Source organism: Brachycentrus maculatus, unplaced genomic scaffold (assembly GCF_059751285.1).
Source record: "Brachycentrus maculatus isolate JH-2025_06_01 unplaced genomic scaffold, ASM5975128v1 h1tg000092l, whole genome shotgun sequence".
Taxonomy (NCBI): Eukaryota; Metazoa; Arthropoda; class Insecta; order Trichoptera; family Brachycentridae; genus Brachycentrus; species Brachycentrus maculatus.
Window position 1 is genome coordinate 2,298,420 of NW_028280846.1, and position 26,666 is coordinate 2,325,085.

Genomic DNA, 26,666 nt, shown 5'->3' on the forward strand with positions numbered 1-26,666 from the left:
AGAGCCTTTCACGAGAGGTGGGGGCGAGCCGACTAGGGTTGATGCCTCGATGGGCACTCGACCGACTGTTGTTCAGTGAAGAAGCGACCACTGCGCTACCGAGTCGAGTGTCTCAAGAGTGACCGGAGTGTGCAATCGGGATTACGCGTGTAATTCAACACACAGATTACTATCAAAACATTACTATATAAAAATCAGTGCCTAAAACTTACGAAAAAAATAATTGCTCAAAAACTTCTTTTGTTGGTAAAATTGTGAAAAAAAAAACTATTTTTTCCCAAGAATATAAATCACAGTGAAGTAAAGTTTTTTTATTAAATTATTTTAGGCAGATTCAATTTTTGGTTTATCTATAAAATAATTCATAAATTATTTATAGACGGTAAAGTATTGTATTTGAAGCAGTTTAAACTTTTTTTAAACTTTGACAATTCGATAACATTCGTGTGGTGTAAAGACAGTTTGATTCCCACCGATGACTGGTTTGATGACAAATTGAGGATCTGTCAGCCAGAATGATTGGCAAGTCGGCTGAGCGCTGGGTGGGCGCGGGGCACGAGCAGGAGCTGCTGGAGAGGCTGTTCGGGCTGGGGGCTCCGCCCTTCCCACTGGGCTGGCCCCCCGCCCTGCTGCCGCCCTGGCCGAGGCTCCTCTATCCGTCCTTAGCAACTCCTTTACCTGGGTAAATATCCATAATAATAACAATAATAATAATGAAAATAAAACCCTTATCCGCACCCCAATGGTGCATAGGGCACTGCATCATATAAACGCAGTGTTATCTCGATCGTTAACACATGAAGGAAAGGTGATCAGCCCTCCGCATCCGGTACCAGTCCAAGGTAATATTGAATAAATATAAGAGTGAAAAAATCACTTTTATTTATTTGACCCCCCCTGGGAATCGAACCCGGGACCTCCAGTACGGTAGCCGAGTGTGCTGAAATAACAATATTGAGGGTGTCCAAATCCTTGTTCACAAATATTTATTTCTCCGATTTGGAGTAATTTTTTTGTATTTAAATTTTGTCAAATCAACCATATATTTAATCGCGAAATCGCACATGTGGCGACGTATGAATATTATTATAAATATGAGTTTTAAAATTTCAAATACTGCGGCTGTCAATCATGGGTAGAATGATAAATGTTATTCGGGTAAAAATTTATCACTTAAACCACCCAATTACTGGTCGAAATCACTTTAAACACGGAGATTTTCATATTCTTCTCCATCTATGTTGAGATGTCAAAATGTATTAAAATATTTTTATAATTCCGTATTATCTAAATCTTAATTTCTATGTTGATTTCAAGTTAATATTTATGTTTTTTAGTATAATTTATATTTGAAGCACTTACTTTGTGATTTTCCATTTTTTAATTAAAATGTAACTTTGTTTTAAAATCACTATAAATATTTTGTTATAATTTAATTATAATGTCTACCGGTTTCGAAGCTAACCGCTTCTTTATCAAGACTGATTAATACTTATCAGTCTTGATAAAGAAGCGGTTAGCTTCGAAACCGGTAGACATTATGATTAAGTTAAAATAAAATATTTATAGCGATTTTAAAACAAAATTACAATTTAATTTTCATATATATGTAATAATAATTATATTATACGTGTTAAACTTAAGTCAGTTAATTTGAATGATGCAGTGTTCTATGCATCATTGGGGTGCGGATAAGGGTTTGAAGAAGTTGAAAATTAAAGGGACATAAAGGTTACAAATTTGAAGCGATATTCAATTCAACTTCAAGATTAAAGCAATATGATAAAACCACCTAAAACTATTGCGTAATTAATTGGGTGCCTACATAAAAAACTATTCCGGTATGTATTACATACATATAAATCAAATGATTCTCAGTTATAAATTACTCATTATTATCTAAATTTGGTAATTTTTAGATTCTTAGAAACATAATATTTTTTTCATCAATTCGACGTTAAAAATTTCCTCGTTACTTGAAATGATCGGGAAAGTTTAAAGGCGTAGGGGTAGCACTTGACTGATAAAGGAGCATTGTGTTTTTCCCTCGGATTAACACAAATGCGATTACGGGGTGCCTACCTAATTGCTATCGATTATCGCAAGCAGGTAAATCTATTCTTACATACAAATACATTTCTTCCTAAACACTATCAAATTAAATTATAATAAACTTTACATGTAAAAAACGGGTACGGAATTTCACAGTAAGAAATAATATTACTACTACTATTCACTTTATCCGCACCCAATGGTGCATAAGAGACTACATCAAATTAATGTAATATCAATTTGATTGTCAATTATATACTTTACTAAATACAAAATTTCGGCTTGAGATTTAAAACAACTAACACCACCCTCATGAAAAAATCTTATTCCTACAAATGTTAAAAGTAATCACTAATGCCAGGTCAGTAGCCGTGGAATGCCCAGATTTCTACGATCAAAAATATTGTTATTTAAGTGTTTAAATCCTTATTATATCATATAAAAATTATTTACAATAATTTTGAAAAAATTCTCAATGTAAAATTTTGTTAAACATATTTAATCGTAGGTACGTTTGTATTTTGAAGAGCCATTAAAAATTTCAATATGATATACGTCCAGCGTATGTGAAGTTTTTACAAATGTTCACATTGCACCCTTGAAAATATTTTACGAAAATGACTTTATTATTAAAAATGATATACCTAGTAATCTAATACAGAGAATAAAAAAAAACAAAAATAAAGTATTTAAACTTTTAAAGCTCGATAATAAGTTGTTGTTTTTCTTTTCAATTTACAAACAAAATAATCTTACTAAATAAACAGTGCAAAAATATTCCTAAGCTTTTATTAATAAATCCTTAGGGATAGTGTTTTTATAATTCCTCTAAGGTTTTAAATTACCAAAATTTTCTTTGTACAATCTGCCCCACACAGGATACGGCCCCGAGTGGTCTCATGTTCAGAATTGAAACAATTGAAGGATCTCAAGTTTTTGTTATTGTAAGATTGAGATTTTTTGTCGGGTCTAGTTTGGGTGGCCGAAATTAAGGACTTCACGTGTCACCTAATAACTCAAGTTGACTGTCGGACATATCCTGTTTCTCCATCTATTATTATTACAAACTCCAATATATTTTGTGCATTGGAAAAAAACTGCGTAAGATTTTTGATTTATTCGATAAAAGCATTGACAAAATAACTTTCAGTGCTTAAAAATAATAAGACTAGGAACAAAAAATCCAAACTACATTTTTGCAATCGGCTGAAATAACAAGGCGTTTTCTGACATATTTAATATTATATTCAAGTGAAAATAAATTTGGGCTATCATCTGTTTGTTTTTTTTCTGTTTCAAAATGCTGAAATCGTTAGAAATAATAATACAAAACTTAAATTCAATTTAGCTTTACTTGACTTATCTACGTATTTGATGATATTATAATTCCAGATCATATAATTAGTTAAAAAATAAGCATTTGAGGCTTTATCAGCATCCAGTGGTACATATGATAATATCGACGTAATATTTTCTTGATAGTTGTATAAAATCAAGGTGGTCAGTCCTGCACTTAACTATATCACAATTGTTATTTTGACTATGCATGTTTCCTAGATTGACATTCGGAAAAATAAAAAGCCGGTACAATCCACCGATGGTGATTTTCTTAAAAATTATTACTTGAACTTAATAATTATAGATTGGATTATAATGCCTACTATTTGTCTTTGAACATATTCTTCGCCATTTTTACACTTTAAATCTCCTCATACACCCGATAATTATTCTGACTCGAGATTTACGATTATTGTTTTGAAGAAATAAAATCACCAATTTCTTTCAAAAAGTATATTACTTTATCTCTTTTCTTTTACCACGCGCTTGAATGTATACATCTTGTACCGTTAAGAATAATAACTATAAATACTTTTCTCCTGTGTACCTATGATTTATACTGCTTTGCACTCAGGCTATTTCCTTAGTCAATTAATATTATCTCCATAGAAAGTTCTTCTATTTCCGTATAACTTATGAGAAATAATCATAATTTCTCCCCATAAGTATATAAAGAAAATGCTGAATACTGTTTTTCGAGTTGTCTCTAATTCACTTATACGGATAAGAAAACTATGCGCAAAAAGGGGAGAAGAAAGTCTTATAACTTGTTCTTATAATCATTTAGGATTTTATTTTGTTATACCCAGAGGTGGGCTGCTAATTTTTTAACAAGGGGCTCGCGGGCGGTTAGAGGTGTATAATTTTGAATAAATAATACATAATATTTCTCGAGAAATGTCAAAAGGCAACAAAGTTTTATGTTTCAAAATACGTTTAAACCAACCACTAAGATTGCATTTCTGTACTGATTTAATCAGAGATATTGATTTCTTTTAATTTAACAAGGGGCTCGCCCAAGTAAAATTTAACAAGAGACTCGCGCGAGCCCCTCCGAGCCCCTTGCAGCCCACCACTGGTTATACCTACATATGTATAAATATAAACAGTTAATATAAATAAAGATTGTATTTATCCCTAAATATTTCAGTATCTGTAACTAGTCTTAACAACATATAAAACTTAAGTGGTAAAAAAGTGTTTTATTTATTATTTAATCGTGTCATAATACAATGTGAATGCTAAAACAATAAATAACCCTTAAGGTAATTAACAAAAACGGCCTGTTATTATTATCATTATTAATTCTGTCCAGATACAAACAAAATTATAAACATCCTTTTTACAATTGATAAAACGTAGCCCCCAAAAGTGTAATGTTTGAAAATATAACCATTCTGATCAAAAAATATGTATTTTAAGTTTTTTCATAACAATACCGTAATTGATATATGTACGTTTTTAAAATTTCAATATTGACTCCAAATATTGGATATTTTAGTTTTTTCCCGAAAGTATATTCAACGCTTTTTAATAAATTGCAAAAAGCTTTACTTTATACCCAGTTCATCAATGAAATCCTAAACTTTTATAGTTATTTTTTACTTTTTTATTTAGTATCATACATTTATACGTGACTTTCAGAAATAAATAATATGCCTAACGGTATACTGATTGTCGGGATGATGAAGCGCGTTCTCTCTCCCCCCGGAAGCTTTCAGTCAGCCAATAAATCTGAGTTAGCGGACTCAGCGATAAAATCGTTATTCAATAGCCTAACAGCCGACACCATGCGACTTTATTAAAGCTGCGTCTCTATTGGATTCGGGTTCAATCGGGAAAACTGCTGTCAGAAGGGGAGGAAGTTTGTCGCTAGCTCATATTGCCTAAAATAATCATTATTTTTTAAAAGTATTTACCAATTTACATTTCTACTAAGTACCAGCAATAATATATTAAAAACATTTAATTTTCAATGTGTTAATACCTTTATATTACTATAAAATATTTAAACCCTCATTTAATTCATCAGTAGTCTTATTTAAAAAAATCAACGAGTACTATGTTATTTTTATTTTAATAAACTTTTTTCTTTCAATAATTAAAATAATTTCTTCAATTTTCAGCTTCAAACTTTAAAAGCAAATGTAAAAAAATGATTAATTGATTCGGCAGTCACTTTGTAGTAAAATCTATTTATTTGTAATTTAAGTTACTGAGTTTCTAATTACTTCACTTACTTAAAATGTATTGTTACACGTGTTTCGATACATTTCGCATCATTTTCATACGGTGTTTGTATGGAACCAAGTGTTACAATGGATTTTAAGAAATAGTTGTAAAACTTGAATTTAAAAAAGTTCTCTCTCTAGGTTATCCTATTTTTTCAAAGCTCCTCATTCTTTGTCAGATTTTTAAAGTTTGTTATGATTCATCCAACGAAATTCTTTCCTTCCATCAATCTTGAATACATTCCTGAAATTCTATGAAAAGACTACAGCTATTTTTATTTCCATTTCTCTTAGAAACAACAGATTGCATTCTGGAACAGAGCAGAACCTGGAATGGAATTATCTACATTACAGGTAGATATTTGCTTATTAATATTACGTGCTTCAACAAAGGAGATCTGAGATTATTTGTCGGCCATGAACGTGCTCCATCCCCCGAAGCCTCAACGACCTGCTAACTGCTTCAACACACCCCTAACCGGGACTAGGAATTCTCAGGTGTTAGATGAACACGTGTTTTTACTTTAAGGTGCTAGATTTATGGGGCGGCTTCTTTGAGAGATTTTATCTTGTGACTTTACATCTTACTTTATTCGAGGACCTTTTTAACGCGGCTCTACTCGTGCGAAAATAGAGTAGCGACGACACTTAAATTATGTTCTTTTAAACCACCCCCTAAATTTCATGCCGTGATCTTCAGACCGATATAATACAACCATCTACCTCACGTTTGGGTTTTAAGAAAAGGGTTTCTTGGTAAAATAGGGTATCAACAAAATCAATTAAATATTCTTATTTGACCTATCAAAAGTATACTGATCAATATATTATTAATATATATAGATGCTAAAAATTTAAAATTATTCATAATATTCAGCTATAGACTATCAACTGGGGTCAATTGAAAAGAAAACGATTACATTTTCAGTGATATTTAGACTTTTTAAAAATATTTTAATGGGTAATTACCACTATTTCTTAAAATCTGTTGTGACGTGTGTTATGATGCGGAATGCATCTCACGTGTTACAAAACGTGTTACAATAGATCTTAAGAAATTGTGGTATATACCAAGTAAAATATAAATGAAAAATGGATCGATATTATCACAAAGTGACTGCCGAATCAAGTAAGACTAAAAGTCTTTCATTACTTTAATTTATTTTAATTTAATTAAATTGGCATGGAAAAAACGTATTTTTTCATAAAATTGTACAACGTACAATAAATCAATTCTTATCGTTAAACACAGGCGTAAAACATTGTTTTTGTTTTATTTTAAAATTTTAAATGTATAATCGCCGACAAGGAATATACATAAAACCTTTATATAATTGAATTCGTACGAATAGGGTCATATTTTTTTTCTGGAAACAGTGTAAGTACTAAAATGATTAAGGAAACACTTGTTTTTATACCATTTGAGTTATTATTCAGACCTTGCAATGGAAGTTTAGCTTCCGAAACTAGTGGTCATTAATAAACTCAAGTGGTATAAAAACAAGTATTTCCTCAATCATTTTAATATGTCTTACCACAAAATCTTACCACAAAGTAAATTCCGAAACCATAAATAAAATATGTGTAAGTATTATACAATACTTACTTCATTCCGAAACAATTTGTTCGTTTCTCGATACAAGTAAAAAGCATAGTTTAAATGTTTTGTCAAATGCGTTTTTAAAACTTATTTCTTTGGAGACTATGTTCATCTGATTCTTGAATCTTGAGCATCATCGAAAACGAAGTGAAGCCTCCACTTCTTTGAAGTATAAAAGCTCCTTTACGGGTGAATTGGCATCTTCAAAATGAGTGGATTGTAAAATATCAGAACGTGACTCGGAATAATTAAACATTTCCTTTCAAAATGAACGTACGTGAGATCGGCACTGAACCTTATTAGTAAAGCAACCATACCTTGCTCAAGAATTCCGTACCTAATTGTTAACGTTTTATTATTTAATTTGACAACAGAAAAAAGAAATTCCTGAGCACATTTTTTCTATTGATTTTCGAAAAGTACGATGCGAAAATAATTGTATTTCAAATATTGCTATCGTAATACGCAGTGTAGAATAAAACTACATTTCTTAGAATACATCCTCTAACACCGTGAAATTTATAATCAAAATAACGCAGCATGAAACAAATGCAATATCCTATGAATCACAAAATGTAGGTCAGAAAACTAACAAAATCTTATCATTCTTGGACATATTTTAGTGAGTTTACATACTTTATTTTTATTGTAACATACGCTTGAATAAAAACACTTGAGATTACTTATGTAGGTAGTATTTTGAAGCTATGTATTAAGTAAAAAAAAATCAATATATCTTGAAAATATTATATCCGTGCTTTGGCGGTCTTATTGCTAGGATGAATATCTTCCAACCAACCAAAAATCGAGTAGTTATAGTGGTAAAAATTTGTTCATTAATCAGGCGTTCAAAATAAGAAGGCAGATAGGTAAAAAATAAAACAAAAACATAATTAAAAAAAACTAAATCATGTTTTAGGTGCCTAAATAGAGACAAAGCATATTTTTAAATTAATTGAGAGGATTTACGACATGTTGTTGGTTGGCTTAAGTGATTATTTTATGGACAGGCTCACAACTCCGTTATTGTGGCAATATCAACGATATTGCCACAATTTTTGAAAGTAGTATATATGCAGTATTGCATCAATCGCAACCGTTGTCTATTTTAGAATTAAAAGATACACGATTGCCCAGACTTCCATTTTTATTTTGTATAAAAAGATACTTCGTCTCTATAAAATACAGGGTGAAATCCAGAGCTTGAGTACAATCGAATAAAAATACAGATAAGCCACTATACTTCGTAATCTGCAGGTATAAAGTAATAGGACGTACTTTCCAAATCCTCGTACCTAAATACAAATTTACTGAAATAAGTAGATGCACCTGTAACATTCAAACCTTCAAGTAAAATCCTAAAGGAAAATCCCAAAGTTTGGATATTTCCATTTCTGAAAACAAACATACATGTTATAATTAAAATGTAACGTTGTTTGAAAATCACTATAAATATTTTATTATAACTTAATTATAATGTCTACCGGTTTCGAAGCTAACCGCTTCTTTAAGTCTCGAAACCGGTAGACATTATAATGAAGTTATAAAAAATATTTATAGTGATTTTAAAACAAAGTTACATTTTAATTATAAAATGAAAAACCACTTAGTTAAAAGTTAGTGCTTCAAATATAAATTATAAACATTCATGTATTTCATTGGCCTGGTTGGTTTTTCAGTTACGAATAAACTTATACTTCAAATTACAAAAATAGTTACATGCTGTTTCTGTGAGCCTAAGCGCCTCATTATAAGAAATAAGTATCAAATTGCGGTAGAGTAGGTTCGAACCGAGAAACTCTGACTCAAGAGTCCGCGACACTAACCTCGGGACCACAGCCCGACACATATATTCATTTATTTATAATTTAAATGTACCTAACTTTGTTTTAAAATCACTATAATTTATAGCGATTATAAAACGAAGTTACATTTTAATTATAAAATGGAAAATCACAAAGAGAGTGCTTCAAATATAAATTATATTTATTTATTTATTAATTTTTTTCTAGACTTCTGGATGGAATGAAGGCGCCAGGACAGAGGCCTTCTGGCTTCCATATATGCGACATCCTGGACATGCCGGAGGGGCGCGGGGGCAGCGGCGGGGGCGGCGCGGGGGGCCCAGGGCAGGACTCGCTGCCAGCGCCCCCTTTCACGGACCGACCCCCTCTGCACGCACCCTGGACACTGCACCCGGACCAACACGGTAGGAGAACATTCTAATAATTATTAATATTTTTTTTTTTTTTTTTAGTTTATATTGTTTGATAATTTGATATAATTTGATTCAATTTTTATACATCTATACATATCGCTCACTCCTTCAACAACGTCATTTATATAAAAAAAACTAGATTTTTCAGGAGATCGTTTTCAAAGTTTAAAAATATAATAAAATATATTAAAAATAAATATCAAGCCACATATTGAACTTTTTACTTTGCAACAGATCTTTTTAGGTAAAACCTGAATGTTTTTTCTCCATTTGAGAAATATTTAGGATATTTAGAAAAAGGGACTCACACTCAAATTTTATTGTTTTTATTTGATTAGTGGTATAATAGTCTTATTCTTTTCTTTTATATATATATTTTTTAATTTAAACGTAATGGGCATAAAAAAAATCTTAAAAATTTTTATATTTATTGTTTTATACTTTCATATATTGATTTGAAAGTCACTTAGGAATTATTTACATCAAAACTTTTGTGTTGATATCTCAACAAAGATGAGGATAAAAGTCTGGGGATTTACCGTCGACCTGTCGTGGGCAGGTTTGTTAGGATTTTTCGTCACCATTTTGTAATTTTCCTATTAAAAAGACAAGGCTTACAATAAAAAATAAATTCACGATTCCTCAAATAATTATGGTTGGTCATATTATGTCACATTATCTTGAAACACAATTGTAGCCATATGACATTTACGCCAATCAATTAATAATTACGATTTCTTTTTATCATGCTATCTACAGGTCACTTGACAATATCATTGGGTGCTCAGAGCCGGATCAGAAAAGAAAGAAGGCTTTCTCCACAAAAGTGGATAAAGTTAAATAAAAATAAAAAATCCAGCTAAATATAAAACTGAAATCCATGGTCTACCCTATAGGTTTCCATACAAATGCTGAAAACTTATTTCTAAAATGTTATTTAAAAAAAAACGCTATAGTCTGCCATGAAAACAATCTTTGAAATTTACATTTTAACGAGTATTTTTTCTAAGTATTTTCTAGGCGCTTTTTAATATTCCAACATTTTTTAAGTGGAAATTAATCAATATTTTCATATATTTTTAATTTTGAGAACAACAAAATCATAAATAAATTGTGAAAAAAAACTTCTTCGGCTATCTTGAGAAAGATGGATGAATCATTAACTAACACTGTTTCATAAATATCTTGACTAATTAATTACTAAGCACAGCATAAGAAAAACGTTGGGTAAAATGAATAGCTAATAAACTTTGTAACTAGGCCTTAGTAAATAATCCGTGCATTTATTTTCTGAAAATAGCTATGACTACACATAAATATGAGAATTAGTTAAAAATTAACAAATCTTGTTCAGAAATATTAACCACTGTAAAGGAAAAATATAAAAACTTTGGGGATGCATAAATTACTTTTTATTCCCATTTTTAGGAAACTTTGAACACAACCATACCTATCTGGTTAATGTAATGGACATATTAACTAACTTACTAACAATCACGTCGCTTGCCGCAGAAGTAGGCAGAGAGAATAGAACGCCATGCTACTCTGTCTTTGTAAATATTCTATGCATCTTCTACACTTAAGCATCTTCTCATACATATCCGCCGATTATTTCGACTCCTGACCTGAACGCTTTCAAGTATTTCACATACTTATGTATGGGTAATGTGTGTTAATTATTTAATTGTTTAAAAAATCAATTCTACTAAGTGTTTGCTCACTTCCGCCCCTGTTCATTGCTCATACGAGTACATTCGAGTGGTAATTTGGTGGCTTAGACCACTCTCTTCAATCGCGATTATGATCTTGTTGAAGTTTGCTATTTATTTGATCAAAATCAAAGAGATATGCACGCAATTACTGTAACACATGTGTATTGGCTACCACTTCAAGTGTCAAATGTGCTTCAGAGGAAATTAGGCAAGGGGTCCGCAACCAATGATAATAATATTTAATTAAATAAATAAGACAAACCAACAACTGTACCAAATAAAATACCAAAAGCATAATTGTAAACATAAAATTAATTTAAAAAAATAAGTCATCACAAAAAACAAAACAACCTTATATTTTTGAAAAATGTAAATGAAAATCAGAAAAGCTGTGAAGCTCACTAAAAGCTGCATTTAAAAATTAAAATACAGTTCGAAAAATACTTAACTTAAAATACTATAAAATAATATTTTATTAATGGTAGTAAAGGAATAAAAAACTCAGTCGGTATCACCTGAATTATTGAATGTTTTAGAGGATAATTATATTAAATTTGTCCACTTCTGAACTGAGATTACGGTGAAAAGAAAAGAAAGAAAAGAATAACGTATTAACAAAATAGTGTAACTTAGTTTTTATTTACTTCGATTGGGTAAAAAAAACGGATACTTTCACTCCAGTATCATCAACTTCCTGATACTACTCAAAGAATTAGGATTAAAAAGTCCAGATTTTTTTATTCACACCGTGTAGTTAACAACTTGCCTTTTTATTATAATTCTAGAATCAATCAATCACTTATCGTTCAAATATTTAAAATTTAACTTTCAGTCATGAAAATCAGTACAAATTTATTTTATTTTAAAAAATGTCGTCGACCTCTGTCTCCCTCCTATCTGTCCCCAAAATAAGTGCACTTGTTGAAGATAATCCTTTCTGAAGAAGATAATCGTTATTGAGATGTTTATGACAGTAATAATATAATTAATGCCCCAATTTTCACCAAATACAATCGATCTTAACGCTAATTAGCAGGCGTAACATAAATTGCACTTATTCTCAAATCATGTTAATTGACGAACAACTTTCCGATAAATTATAGGAAGAAAAAATCTCACGAATCAAAATAATTACCGTTACTATACATTTTAGTGAATCGAATACAAAAATCTGGTGATAAACTGGTTAAGTGATCCCTTTTACATACTTCCATATTCTTATTTATTGATTTTACGTTTAATTTGTCAATTAATTTTTAAATCAAACACAGATTTTTGAGTCTACTAAGTTGTATTTTATTAAAAACACATCAAAATGAATATTGTGACAATTGTTTCGCCTAGTTATGGCATATTCAATACATTCGTTTGGAAAAGCCATAACTAGGCGAAACAATTGTCACAATTTTAATTTTTATTTGTTTTTAAAAAAATACAACTTATTAGACTCAAAAAATCTGTGTTTGATTTAAAAATTAATTCATAAATTCCATTATTCTTGACTTCCATATTCTTCGTCATCTATGTTAAAATGTCAAAAATGTAAAAATAACCCCTAAGCGCAGAAACCCAGATTTGTGAACAAGGACTCAAACACACCTATAATGTTGCATATTAAATGAATATTTAAAAAATAAACATTTTAATATTAAACGAAGGAAAAAATTTTAACATTTTTTTTCAAACCCTTATCCGCACCCGAATGATGCATAGGGCACTGCTTCATATAAACGCAGTGTTATCTCGATCGTTTACACATGAAGGAAAGGTGATCAGCCCTCTGCTTCAGGTACCAGTCCAGGGTAATATAGAATAAATATTAGAGTGAAAAATCACTTATAATTATTTGACCCCCCCTGGGAATCGAACCCGGGACCTCCAGAACGGTAGCCGAGCGTGCTGACCATTACACTACGAAGGCGGACATTATTTTTACTGTTGTTTATTTTATAAAAACAGCATTAACTGTGATTCAGTCAGTATATATAATATATTTTAAATATAATAAATTTTAATACGATGTAGAGAAATAATTTAGATGCCACACGTCTAAATAAACGTAAACAATGCTTTCGGTATTGATTTTTAGAATAGTATCCGGAATTTACGATACCAGATATAATACTCATAATGCTTATCATATAGCCTTCGATATTTCCCATGTTGTCAGCGTTACCTTTATTACGCCTAATCACAAAATGGCGGCAAGTAAGGCTGACACTAATGGCGGGCAAGTACTCTGCGGGGTTTATTGTGCTGCGTGTAACAACTAGCAACCCCTCCCGATTGTAACAATTGTAACAATAAAGTACCCGCCTAATAACTGGCAACACCAATGCCGAGAGGGGATACTTCTATTGTTGGAATTAATTTCAGAGGGGCTCAAACCAAATAATGTCAACTCCTCTCAAAGCTCAACACACTCAAACGTTACACCTTTTTTACAATAATTTCGTTAATTTTACACACGTATTCATAAACACATTGCCGAAATTATTAAATTCAACGAATATGATGTTTCATAGTGAGATTCGTCAAAAAATTATCCAATGAACCACTGTAATACAAAAATATTTACAACATTTTGAGTGTGTTCAAATACTTTTCCACAAATAAGAGTTTTCTTAATTTATTATTCGTTTCCACTTGTGTATAAATACTATCTGCCCACCAGTTTTAGACAGCTGTATAAGGTAAAAATCTTGATCACTTGTCAGTTTTTTTGTTGGTTGGGAGGTATTATGTGTTAAGCCCGGAGATGTACCCATAATACATTTAGTCAGTGTAAAAAGCTAAATAAATGAATAAATCAAATTTAAATAATATCTAAAATACATATGAGGCTTACCTACTACAAATTATTTAAAACGTGCTAAAATTTTATATGAAATCTTTAATTTATTTAATCTTATTATTATGTGTACTATTGGCTGATACAGAAAAAGCTAAAAAGTGCTAAATAATATTATTTAGCACGTTTTAAATAATTTGTTGTAGGTAAAATATCAAAAATAAATATTTGGAGCACTATTTTACAGAGAGTAGAATAGTTTACCAGCCCCTAGTTTGTTGCCGTATCGCGTAGCCAAATATACCCTGATTACACGGAAAAAAGTAGCTCGGCATAAAATGAAACGAATAAAGAAAAATTAATACGAATGCTGCTGTTATTTAGGGGGGGAATGGATTTAAATGTATTTTTTCACACTTACACTAAGAGCTAATATGAATCTCAGTTGATCCTTGCACTCATTTGTTCATTTGTTATACAAAAGTGGTTCTCGAATAGCGGTTTTGTCGAATGGGGGACCCGCCATTTTATGCACTATGAACTTTGATGGAGGGTAGATTGTGTAAAATGTTAATTACACTTTATTTAAAGTAATAAATCACACGTAAAGAGCATGATTTCGCCCTAAAAAATCTGTGAATATTATATATATGTATATATGTATATGTATATATATATATATATATATATATATATATATATATATATATATATATATATATATATATATATATATATATATATATATATATATATATATATATATATATATATATATATATATATATATATATATATATATATATATATATATATATATATATATATATATATATATATATATATATATATGTATATGAGATTTATTGTACCCATAAAAATATGTTAATATTGTTAATATTTATACGAGTATATGTCAAAATGTTTATAAGTGGATATTTTTTCATTTTTTTAGGAATAAAAACAATTCATGAAAACAATGAAAACGTTATATATTTCCATCTTGTATAAAGGATATCTTCTCGTATTTATGTGGTTATATAGTATTTTAATATAATATTATATCTTCAATAATAAATGACATTTTGGCATTTCATTAAGTGTGTGTATAAGTTAGAATATCAATTATTTTCAGGTATTTTGAAATATACATAACTCACAATAATAATACTTGAATTTAAATAGGATCGAATGGCAGATGTCTTCTGGGAGTGAATTTCGCACCCTTTCACTTTTGAATCACGCATAAGGTTCTACAACGTTACACATACTGCATTATTTTTTTATAAGGTACACACAATTGTAGCCACTTAGTATTTTTCATAATGAGGTCTTCGGTTTTCATCCATTTCATTTTTATATTCAAAATTGAAAAAAACTTTTTAATCTGTAGTAGCTGAAATCAAATGCAGACATGGAGTCGATTCACAGTATCTAAAAAACCTGTGCTTTTTTCCTAACATTATAATCAATAAATATTATTATTTTTCAACACCGGGAAAACTATTCAATATACATAGCTTAACATTCTTTTCAATATGCACCAAGATCTTATATTGAAATAAATTTATTTTGAAGCTGGTATTAGCAGTATTAAAAAAAAGCAGAAATAATGTTACGTTCTTAAAATTATATTTTTTTAAATGAGTTTAAGAACCACTGATGAAATTATTAGAATCTCTGGATCAGTTTGGGACAGTACACACGACAAATAGAAACACACCAAACACATTGTGAGTAAACAGTGCTACTTAAACTGTATTTATCCCCTCCCTTAACTAACAATGTTGGGGTAACTTCCCTTACAGCCACTCTATTTCGTATTTAGTCTGTCTCGTTACAGAGGTTATCAATTTATTTAATTTTTATCAAAGTTTAATAAAAAAAACCTTTTTTTTAAATATATAAAACGATTCAATACATTGAGGAGTTTTTTCAATACAATGTTTATTTACCTTGAACTGGTACTTACCTGACGCGCAGGACTTGCCTTCATATTATTAACGATCAACCTAACATTGCGTCAATTTGATGCAGTGCCCTTTGCACCATTGATAGTGGATAAGGGTCGGAAGGAAAAGAATTACCATGTTTGAGGTTGCAAGCTCAATATCTGATCAAATAAATAAACAATTAAACAATTAACAATATTTTTAGGACCTGTGTCCAAACTTTTAGTTTAGCTACATTATTTTAGTTTTTTATTGATATTCCAAAACGGATGAAGAAGTGTAAATTTAAAATTATATTTTCAGTCGTCTCCAAGAATTTAAAATGATTCGGGAAGACTCTTACATGCATTTCAAGAAAAGGTCTGTGTTTATAAAAATTTACTAAATTCAAGGTGTTTTCAACTAAAGCATAATCATGACTTCTGAAATTTGATTTCTCTTTTTGCAAATCGTGTCAGTAATCAGGTCGTTAGCCCTGTAAGTGCCTAGACCTTCATATGCCACATCAATAAATTAAATAATTTTACAATACTTGCATCTTTCGTATTTTAATGAAAAAGATAATTCTTCATCATCACACAATGCAGAAAAGACTTTTGTAATAAGCCAATTAAAGTATTGATCCTTAAGCGTTATAATTTAAATTAAAAAAATAAAATATTACTATAAGTATTAGTAATAGAAAGATAACTACTGAATTCTATTACTTCTAAAACCCCAATAACTTAACTTAGCTGGTAATAATTTCTGAACCCATTTATCGACAAAATTTATCTGACCTTTGGATGACTACCCCAGAAAGAGATCTACCAAATAATTTATTTAACCCACCACATTTCTTCGCCAGTCGTAAATCTAAAATAGCAGCTGCGAAAAACTTTCGAGCGAAAAATCAAATCACTCCCTGTAACGCCCTAATTCGGTTCCTCGTCAACAATAGGCAGAATACAATGGTCGATCCGTCATAGATTTTTTCATCTGAATTCTATATGAAACTAAACTATATTATATTTTATGTCCGCCATTACGCTGACAAACATTATCCCGCCCTGAAAGCTATCAGAAAAAATATATTTTCATTCCATTACTTCTAACCAGGTAAACTATTGTTCGCGCTCGGATATTTTATAGTTCGCCCAATTTACTGCGGTATAATGAATTATTTTTATGTCTTTGCTCCTGAATTATATGGACGACATTTTTTTTCATTTGGGCGAATTGAAAATAGGATTAAATGATTCGTTTTATTTTCCATCAATTGATTCAGCAGTCACTTATTGATAATTTCTATCTATTTTAATTTATATTTTATTTGTTAAATAAATTAAGTGTTTTTTTTCACTATAATATTTATTCAATATAACCCCAGACTGGTACCTGAAGCAAAGGGCTGATCACCTTTCCTTCATGTGTAAACGATCAAGATAACACTGCGTTTATATGAAGCAGTGCCCCATTGGGGTGCGGATAAGGGTTTTATTATTATTATTGTTTGTTCAATACCACCAATTCTTAAAATCTATTAGGACACGTGTTTCGATGCATTTTGCATCATTTTTAAACACCGTATTTTTTTTTTGTGTCCAATTACTTTTTACCAAATCTGGGTTTTATCCACTTAGGAGTTATTTTAAATCATTATTAGTTATTTGATATTTCAAAATGACTTTTATGTAGTAAAAACCCAGATTTGTGAACAATTACAATTATAACGGGTCAAATAATAAGCAGCATAAAAATTGAAAATAATCTTTTCAGCCGTTTCCCAGTATGTTAAATAATCCAGTTAGGATCAAATAAAAGTGTCTCTGCTAAATAAAATCTTTCCTAATCCAACCAATGATGGCTCCAGTGAAGTCATATGTACAGTTTCGTGAGATTAATGATGAATTAGATTAGTTACAAAAAAATGAGTAGTATGGTTGGTATAGTAACAATCATGGGGGTAGAATGGTGAATATTGCACGTTTGTAAAGTGATCACTTAACCAGCCTATTACAGGATATTATCCCTGTAAATACCCAAACTTCTTACATATATTCTTCTTCATCTGTGTTGAAATTTGAAAAATGAAATAAATTTATTTATTAATCCTGTTTCAAAAATTCAATAAATGGGCACTTTCGAACTTTCGAACTAACCTTATATTAAAATACTTTGAAATAATGTGGAAAGAATTTAAGAATTTAAATAGGAAGTAATTTGATAATGATAACTAGTTATCTTCAGTGAATACCAAATACGGGACGCTGAGAGTTGGAAGTCGGAGAATGTGTTCATAATAAAGGCTTTGTACATAGATCCTGGGAGCAATAGAATCATCATTGTTTGATTTACATTAGGTAATGTGTCTTTATTATGAGGAACATTTCATTTCTCACAGGTCTACGTGAACCTACCGCAGAAGGTCCATTAATTATCCCCAACGATGATTGATGGAGAGGAGAGGAACGGGAATATTACCATCAGTTGTGATTTATCAAAGGCCAATGTTTCATATCCCTTTCAGTGCGTTCCACGCATTTCAATAGCCTCTTCTATCCATTATTAATTTCTGAATCAAAATCCCAAGATCAATAATAATGAATGATTTATTACTTGAAACTCACACTATCCGCTGATTGATTTAATAAATTATACGCATTAACACGTGTACAGCCATACAATGGCGATGGGCGTCCAACTTTGTTCAATTAACGTGATATATGTACTACCTTCATTGAAATTGTTCATTACTCCTTTACAAGTAATACAAATCTCATAAGTGCCGGTAACTAAGTACATACATGCCATAATATAATTATGGTATATCAGTTTTAAGTATACGAGTCTATGTAGTTTATATTTTTCATTTCTGAAATGCTTATGTTGATTTACAAAAACTTGAGAGATAAAAACAATAATTTTTCAAATGTTTATCTGAAATTTTTGTGACATTCGTTTGCAAATATTCCCAGAAGGACAAATAAATATCACTTAAGATTGATATTGATATATATCTTTAAAATCTAGACTGAATTACTTTCATTATATTTCAAGTTAATTCCTTTATATAATTTTATTCATACATCTTTTGTATTGAAAAAGTTTCTAATATACCAGCGCGTTTCGCCTATATAACATATGATGTGTATGACATTTTTGTGTACAATTTATACCTATTTTTGTTATCCCCCCAGTTATTGATGTATGCGTCCTACACATCGGGAGATTGTTAAACTAAAACCAAAATAAACCTTACTATTATTTGAATACTTTTACTATTAAAAGTATTTTTTACATCTATGATTGTAAAATAAAACGATGGGTAAAATGTATGCTATGGTGTAAAATAACAAAATAATAAGTGTTCTTATTCAGCCAAACAAATTGAATCTAATAAAGTATTTTTACCATTGTCCGCAGGTTTGATAGGACAACAAGCGAGTCCTGACAGCACCTCCCCTGCAGTATCCGACGCTCCGATGGCGTCTCTAGGTCCACCGAGAAGAGCTGAAGAATCCTTAGAGGAAGATCAGGACGACGACGAAGAAGACATGAACATGACAGGCCAAATGCAGGCACACAAAAAGCGCAAGAGGCGAGTCCTGTTTTCAAAGGCCCAAACATACGAACTGGAGAGGAGATTCAGACAGCAAAGATATCTCTCAGCGCCTGAAAGAGAGCATTTAGCCAGTTTGATCAGATTGACTCCGACGCAAGTAAAGATATGGTTTCAAAATCACAGGTACAAGACTAAGCGAGCTCATCAGGAGAAAGGAATGCAGGATCAAGGATCTCTGGCCTCTCCTAGAAGAGTAGCTGTTCCTGTGTTGGTGAGGGATGGAAGGCCTTGTGCAGGTGCGAGAGGTCCTGGAGATATGGCGCCTCTTCTTCTTCCTCCCTGTCAGCCTGGTATGCCACAGCCGAGGTGCTGGTGGTGAAAAAAATAGTAGAGTACTATTAAAATCGGTTGTCGAGAAAGTTCTGTGGTTTTTCGTTTTTTCTGGATATCACCTGAATAAAATTGATAACTTCGTTCTTGGGTAACTACAAACACTCACAGCATTCTTCACAAATGCGTACATCTTTCTTTATCCATCTGCTGAATTTTTGTCTCGTTGGTACTTTCAAATAGATTATTTTCAGATATATTATGAGAAAGAAATAAAACTGTAAGATCTCAATGATATTTATTTTGTAACTAGATAAAATCTGTACATGCGAAAAATCGACAGAATTTTTCCGACATACTTATAGATTTCAATATTTCAAAGTTCCTTACACAACGCTATCGTTTCATTGATTAGTCTCGAAGATTCGACAAAGTTATAAAAAAACTACTTATTTTAATTTATTACATGATAAAACTGTATAGATATCATAACTACTATCTTTTTTCTAATAATTACATTCCTATGCGCGAATTATACTAGAATTGTACCTAATGCTTTATATAATAACTATATTATAATATTAAGATATATTTTATTAAACTGTGGAAATTATGTGTTGTTTAGATTATAGATCGATAATGTAATCATCAATAAAAATATTCGATACGAAGATAGATAAACATATAATATTAAAAGAATTAGACGTTTTAATAAAATACGTATATATTGTAAATAATATTCACCGACGTGGATTAGATGTTAGATACTTAAATATTATTATTGTATAAATTGTAAATAAAAGTAATCTTCACTTATAAGTCACATATGAATTTAATTGTAAAATATTTATTAAGTGTATTTACCAACGTTTACATAAGATAAGAAATATTTCTAGAATATAGGTACGAGTATGGTGATAAGCATTCGAATATTACGTATGTTCACTATAAGTTTTCAATGAAAATAAAATCGGTAAAATTAGATTATAGACGGTTGAATTTCAATTGTATTTAAGTGAAAGAAAAAAATATTGTTTTCACCTATATTCCGAATATTCTTGAAATATATGTGGTTATCATTAATTTATTCGGCAATCGCTTTGTGGGAATATGTATCAATTTCAATTTTAATTTCATTTATTAAATACCACTATTTCTCAAAATCTTGACTTATTTACCGTGTTTGAAAACAATGCGATATGCATCGAAACACGCGTCGCAATAGATTATAAGAGATGGTGGTAATATACCAAGCAAATCTTATGTTAAATATATGCATAATTTTTCTTAAAATCTTATACCATAACCTACAGAAATATTGAATTTATGTTCCGAAAACAAAAATCACGAAAAAAAACGAACATATTTTTTTTACAATACCTTTGAATAAAACTACTTAAAAATCGTTGTACAAATCGTGAATATTGTGTGATTTCCACAGGGTGAGCCATAATTACATAGCCAAATTATTAAAGAACTTGGTAACCAAAATAAGTCATCAAAATTCCGTTTTTTACTGATAAATATTTGAGTCCTCATTTAACATACATACACAAATATTTCTATTTCATTAAAAACAGTTTTCAAGTTGTACTGGACTGGATTCGAACACAAAAATTCTAATTCACAGTCCGCGATACTAACCACGGCACCACCTAACTTGGTTGGACAGTCTACCAAATAGTCACCTCTAGCATTTATATATAAAGGCTTCGCCTTATCTTTTTGCCTCTTTAGTGGCCCAAAGTTTCTGTCGAAACATTGTTAATTTCTTGCCAATATAAGCAAGACGATTGATTTGACTTTACCTTTTAGACCTCTCACAAATAATGTTTTTTTGAAAGACCGTTTTATATCGCTGAATAAAATCGAGATAAAAAATCGGGTACCACGAAATATTTAATTTGAAATAGTCACAAAACAATTTAGATAGTTCTGAAAGCTTTCTAGTTTATATCCGACAACAAATTAGCTCAAGAAATATAAAAATGGTGCAAACTTTTGATCGTTTACATAATTACGGCCTACAGAAAAATCCGGTAAAAATATTTTTTTACCTTTATGATTTGAAAAACTTATTGAAAACCAGAATACAAAATTAACTAACTAAATGTATGATGAGTGAGGTCTTGTTCGCCTAAAATATACGCATGTTAATACATCATATGTAAGACTTAATCATGGATAATTGTGTAAAATAATAATATATTAATCATGGATCCTTGTCAATATGTAATATGTTCAAATGTTTTATTAATTTAACCAAAGTGATAGTAGCATGATAGTAAGATAACATTTTAAGAAAATCCTAATATGTATAACAATTGTATAATATTATTTGTGTAGAATGAATGATTGTAGATGCGTTATTCTAAATACAATATTTCAATTTGTTAATTATACAAAAATCCTATTTATTTCTGTGTGTGAATAAACATGTATAGTTGAATTCGTTGTATATTTAAATAAACAAAAAATAAAAGTTTATTGTGTCTTAAAACTTGTTTTAATTCATTGTTTTTCCCATTTTTCATTGAAGGTTGCTTATCAATATGGTAATCTGCATCTTAAATAAATGCCACTTGTATTCCTTCTTACCCTTAACAATACTGAATGGCTTATAGGGCGCTGAATAGTATGAAAGCAGTGGTTTTAATCGTTATTTATATGGAGGCAAATTGAGCATCAGCTTGCAGTCCATGGTACATTAAGTAAATATTACTTTGAAAAATCATTTTTATTTATAAAAGGATATACATAGTAATATGTATATATAATTTTTTAAAACAGCTTTTCACTTTTATTAGGCCAGCGACAGAGTTTCGTCGTTAGCAATATCATCACACCAATATTTTAATATCTATTTGAAGTAGCATATGTATATATGGTGTAAAAAAATATTAATGAAATACCAGTGACTGAAATTCCTTATTTCCGTCGTCACATTTGCATAAATTTATACCGAATATATATCCTGAATAATTAATAAAGATAGACAGTGTTAAAAAAATATCAATTGGTAATAAAATCAGAGTTTATCGTTGGTAGTTTTACGACCTCGATAATAATATAATGTTCCCATATCAGTCTGATATCGCGGAGAACATCGGCGCATATCAATAAAACTTAAAAAATAACGTCGCCATCCGTTTATATAATGATAAGTTGATAACTCTACTCGCCGTGAGTTGTAATATTACGGAAAAAAATAATCAGTATTCGAACCAGTTCATATGATCCCTGACTTTTTTACACGGCCCTTTTTTGGACGATTTCGATGTTACGCGGGGTAAGAAAATCAAGCAAGAAACCCTACATTATTAGGCTGGCCAGACATCCCAGTTTGACCGGGACTGTCCAGGCAGGTTTACTTCACTACTACTACTACCATCACGCTATTTTCCCGCAGGAGTAGGCAGAAAGAATGAAACGCCACAGTTGCACATATAAATTAAACTACGACTGTGGAAGTTCGTACATTGGTATGACTTCCAGAAAATTCAAAATAAGATCAGACGACATGAATTTTGTTTGAGAAATAATATTTTTGAATAAGAATTCACTAAGCATTTAATAGACAATGAACACAAATTTAACCACAATAACGTAGAAATCCTAAAAATAATTCATACGAAAAACCATAAACTGCAACATTTTGAAACAATAGAAATTCATAAAAATACAAATAACAATAAACCCATAATTAACAATATGACAATGACTAAAGCCTCCCCCCGTTTGTCTATGTTCCCACTGATAAGAAATAAAAAAATTAAATTAAATAAATAAATAAAATAAGAAACAGCTCTTACCCCCTCTTCAACCTTCAACTTCCCAATAATCCAACTCTAAAATTTAGAATTAACTTCACATACGGTGTTTGAAAATGATGCGGAATGCATCGAAATACGTGTCACTGTAGATTTAGAAATAGTGGTATTTACCAAGTAAAACATTGATTAAAAATGGATAGATTCTACCACAAAGTGACTGCCGAATCAATTGATGAAATTATATTGTCCCTCTTAAATTCTAGAATCCTCCAGCATAATAGACAAGTAAGTCCAGCAGTAAATGACAAAAAGAGGAAAATTATTCAACGACTTTTTTCAGAGCAAAATTTTAGGATCCAGGTCGCGTGGTGGCTCTCCCTTCAACCAAAAAAAGAAGTTAGAAGGTTCTGTCCTAATTTGGCACACAAGACAGACCTCGCAACGTGACAGATGACTTATCCAGGATATCGTGCATAAAAGCATAACAGTTACCAGTATACAAATTATATTTTGAAACTTTATTTTAAATAAAGTAATTATAACATAATTTATTGTATTTCTACACGATCCGAAGAATCGTATTTCAGGAGTACATTCATCAAAGTGTTATTTATTTATCATTCTTTTATTTCATTGCTATTAATTTCGAAGAAAAAAAATTATACAGCTTTCTTAAAAACCAAGCTTTTACGCTATAAAGAAACATTAGTTATTATTATTATTAGTAATATATTTACAATTTCGATACCGCATTTACAATTATACCGGGTAGTTAAATTTTACGTTTAGGAAAGATGTTTTTCAAGACAATTTTTTTTAAGTTTAAGGAAATTGATGTATGAAGTATTTGAACAAAGTGAAAAGTAAAAATTCAAGCGTAGTATAAAAATGATACAAAAAAAGCAGTGAAACACTCTAAAAAAAAAATAACTAACCATCATGCCGCTTCCCCGCAGGGGTAGGCAGAGAGAATAGAAAGCCACACCACTCTGTCTTTGCAAACATTCTTCGCCTCTTCCACGTTCATGCATCTCCTCATACATACCCGCCGATTGTTACGATTCCTAACCTGACCACTTTCAAGTATTTGGCATACCTGATCGTGCCATGTTTTTCTCGGTCTTCCTCTGCTTTGAAACACTCAAAAAGTAAATATATGATGCAAGGATAAATATTTGTATTATAATACTATTTATTAAGTAAATGATAATTGGGAATGAACAATCATTGTTTAAACCATCCGAGGTACCAAAAAAACATTTTGTATCTGCACTCTGTCATTATATTTAAATTTTATATAAATGTTAGGATGTGATTTTTCGTCATTTTTACATATGTTTATTAATGTGTTTGTTATGTTTCTAACATTTTATTTAAAAATAAAGGGTTTTTAAAAAAATTCTCTCGTCAAATTTGTTTTATTTAATTTCTAGTTATTTTCTTATTAATATTTTTATTTTATTAAATCGTGTGAACAAAATGAATGTGTCCATAAAGTTCGACTATTTCCATTAGATATCTAGTGTTGGAATAACGCCTGACGTCGGTAAAATAATAATAAAATCGATAGATAAAGCTGATAATAATAGTTACTCAGTAAAGAGCCGAGCAGAGATTTTATCGTGAAGCTAATGGTAGTTCAACGCAATGCAGTGGAGTTATTAATATTATGTATGTATGGTATATATGATGTTAGGGTTACTATACTTCAATATTGAAAAAAAAGAGGCTTCTTCTTCTTCTTCTTCTTCTTTTTGTAGATCCTAAGGATGTGTTTGTGCCTCCGCTTGTCGCTCTTGGGGTGTTGACTCCTTGAAAGTATAGTATAATGTTTTATTACGAAGATTTTATTATTATTATTTTAAATATACAAACAGGGCAATTTAAAACATTTTCTGTAAAAATATACAATTCTTATATAATATTTGTGCGTCAAGCATATAAAATATGGAAAAATGTTATTTTCGTCACATTATAAAAACTTTACTATTCGCTGGCAAACTTCATCAAAATCCTTATTAATATTATTCTAAAACTTCATCAAACTTTATCAAAATCTCAATTAAGGCATCTCAAAACTTAACAAGAATTTAAAAATTATTTTATATAATAAAGCATAATTTTATTCCTTCGTGTTAGTGTTGTATCTATCAAACATACATATAAAATATAGACAAAAGTGCATTTTTATAGATTTTTTTCAATACAAAAAGACATAAAGCATAGACAAAAAACGTTATTCTAAAATTCTCCTAAAACTTTACTTACTACACTTACTAACTACATCGAAATCTCAATAAAGGCATCTCATAAATCTCATAAAAATTTTCAAAGTTTCTTCATATGACATGGTTCAATTTTATTCCTTTATATTAATTTATCCAAAAACTAAGGACACGGAATAACCAGAAAAAAACAACTCTTCGTAAAAATCCCACAAGACTTATTTAACAATAACCGCAACGATACTTGACACAGCCAACATAGTAAAATATTGAAAGACGAAAAATAAAGACATTCAAAACATGCTTATACTTTACAATATTTTAAATTATTATTTTCACTTATAAATGGGTTGAATTGCTGTGAGAAATGCCTCATTCCGAAATTAAAATTGCTCTTAATTAGGGGTGAAATAATGGAGGCGCTGGAAGACTCTTTCAATTAACCTCCATTCAGTAGCTACAACTCCTTACAGAAGGTACTCCGAAACATTAATATTTTACAGTTTATACAAGAAAAGGGACTGTTAAAAATAGTTTTAAATTTATATATATATAATTTTTTTTCTTTTACTTATGACCATTATCCTTACTAAACACTATACATGATCAATAAAATGTTAATTTGATTTATTTAATGAAGAAGACAATGTGATAAGTTCTACACTTACCAGTACGTACACAGGTACACACAACACGTACACAGGTCTTAAGTCATATGAAGTTGAAATAATAGCTTAAAAATCACTCAAATTTAATTTGTCTCTCTGAGAGTCGAATCCGAGATCTAATGCTCTTTATCCAATGACCCAAGCTAGTTTTTTTTACATTACATTAAATTAAATTCCAAGTGAAAATAATACAAAGTAACGATAGTTGAAATAACGAAATTAATTGTAAAGA

The 26,666-nt window shown here is 30.3% G+C and overlaps 1 protein-coding gene across 2 annotated transcripts; it reads left to right on the forward strand.

Annotated features, from left to right (window-relative positions):
* Positions 1 to 333: 333 nt before the first annotated feature.
* On the forward strand, positions 334 to 19,817 carry LOC148310540 (homeobox protein Nkx-2.2-like). 2 transcript variants are annotated; one of them, XM_088258335.1, is made up of 4 exons: positions 334 to 682; positions 5,916 to 5,975; positions 9,234 to 9,430; positions 19,300 to 19,817. In XM_088258335.1, the coding sequence occupies exons 1-4, from the start codon at positions 516 to 518 to the stop codon at positions 19,815 to 19,817; spliced, it is 942 nt and encodes a 313-aa protein (XP_088114461.1). In that variant the 5' UTR covers positions 334 to 515. The 2 variants fall into 2 exon arrangements, with proteins under 2 accessions (XP_088114461.1, XP_088114462.1); XM_088258336.1 differs by lacking the exon at positions 5,916 to 5,975.
* The last annotated feature ends 6,849 nt before the right edge of the window (positions 19,818 to 26,666 follow it).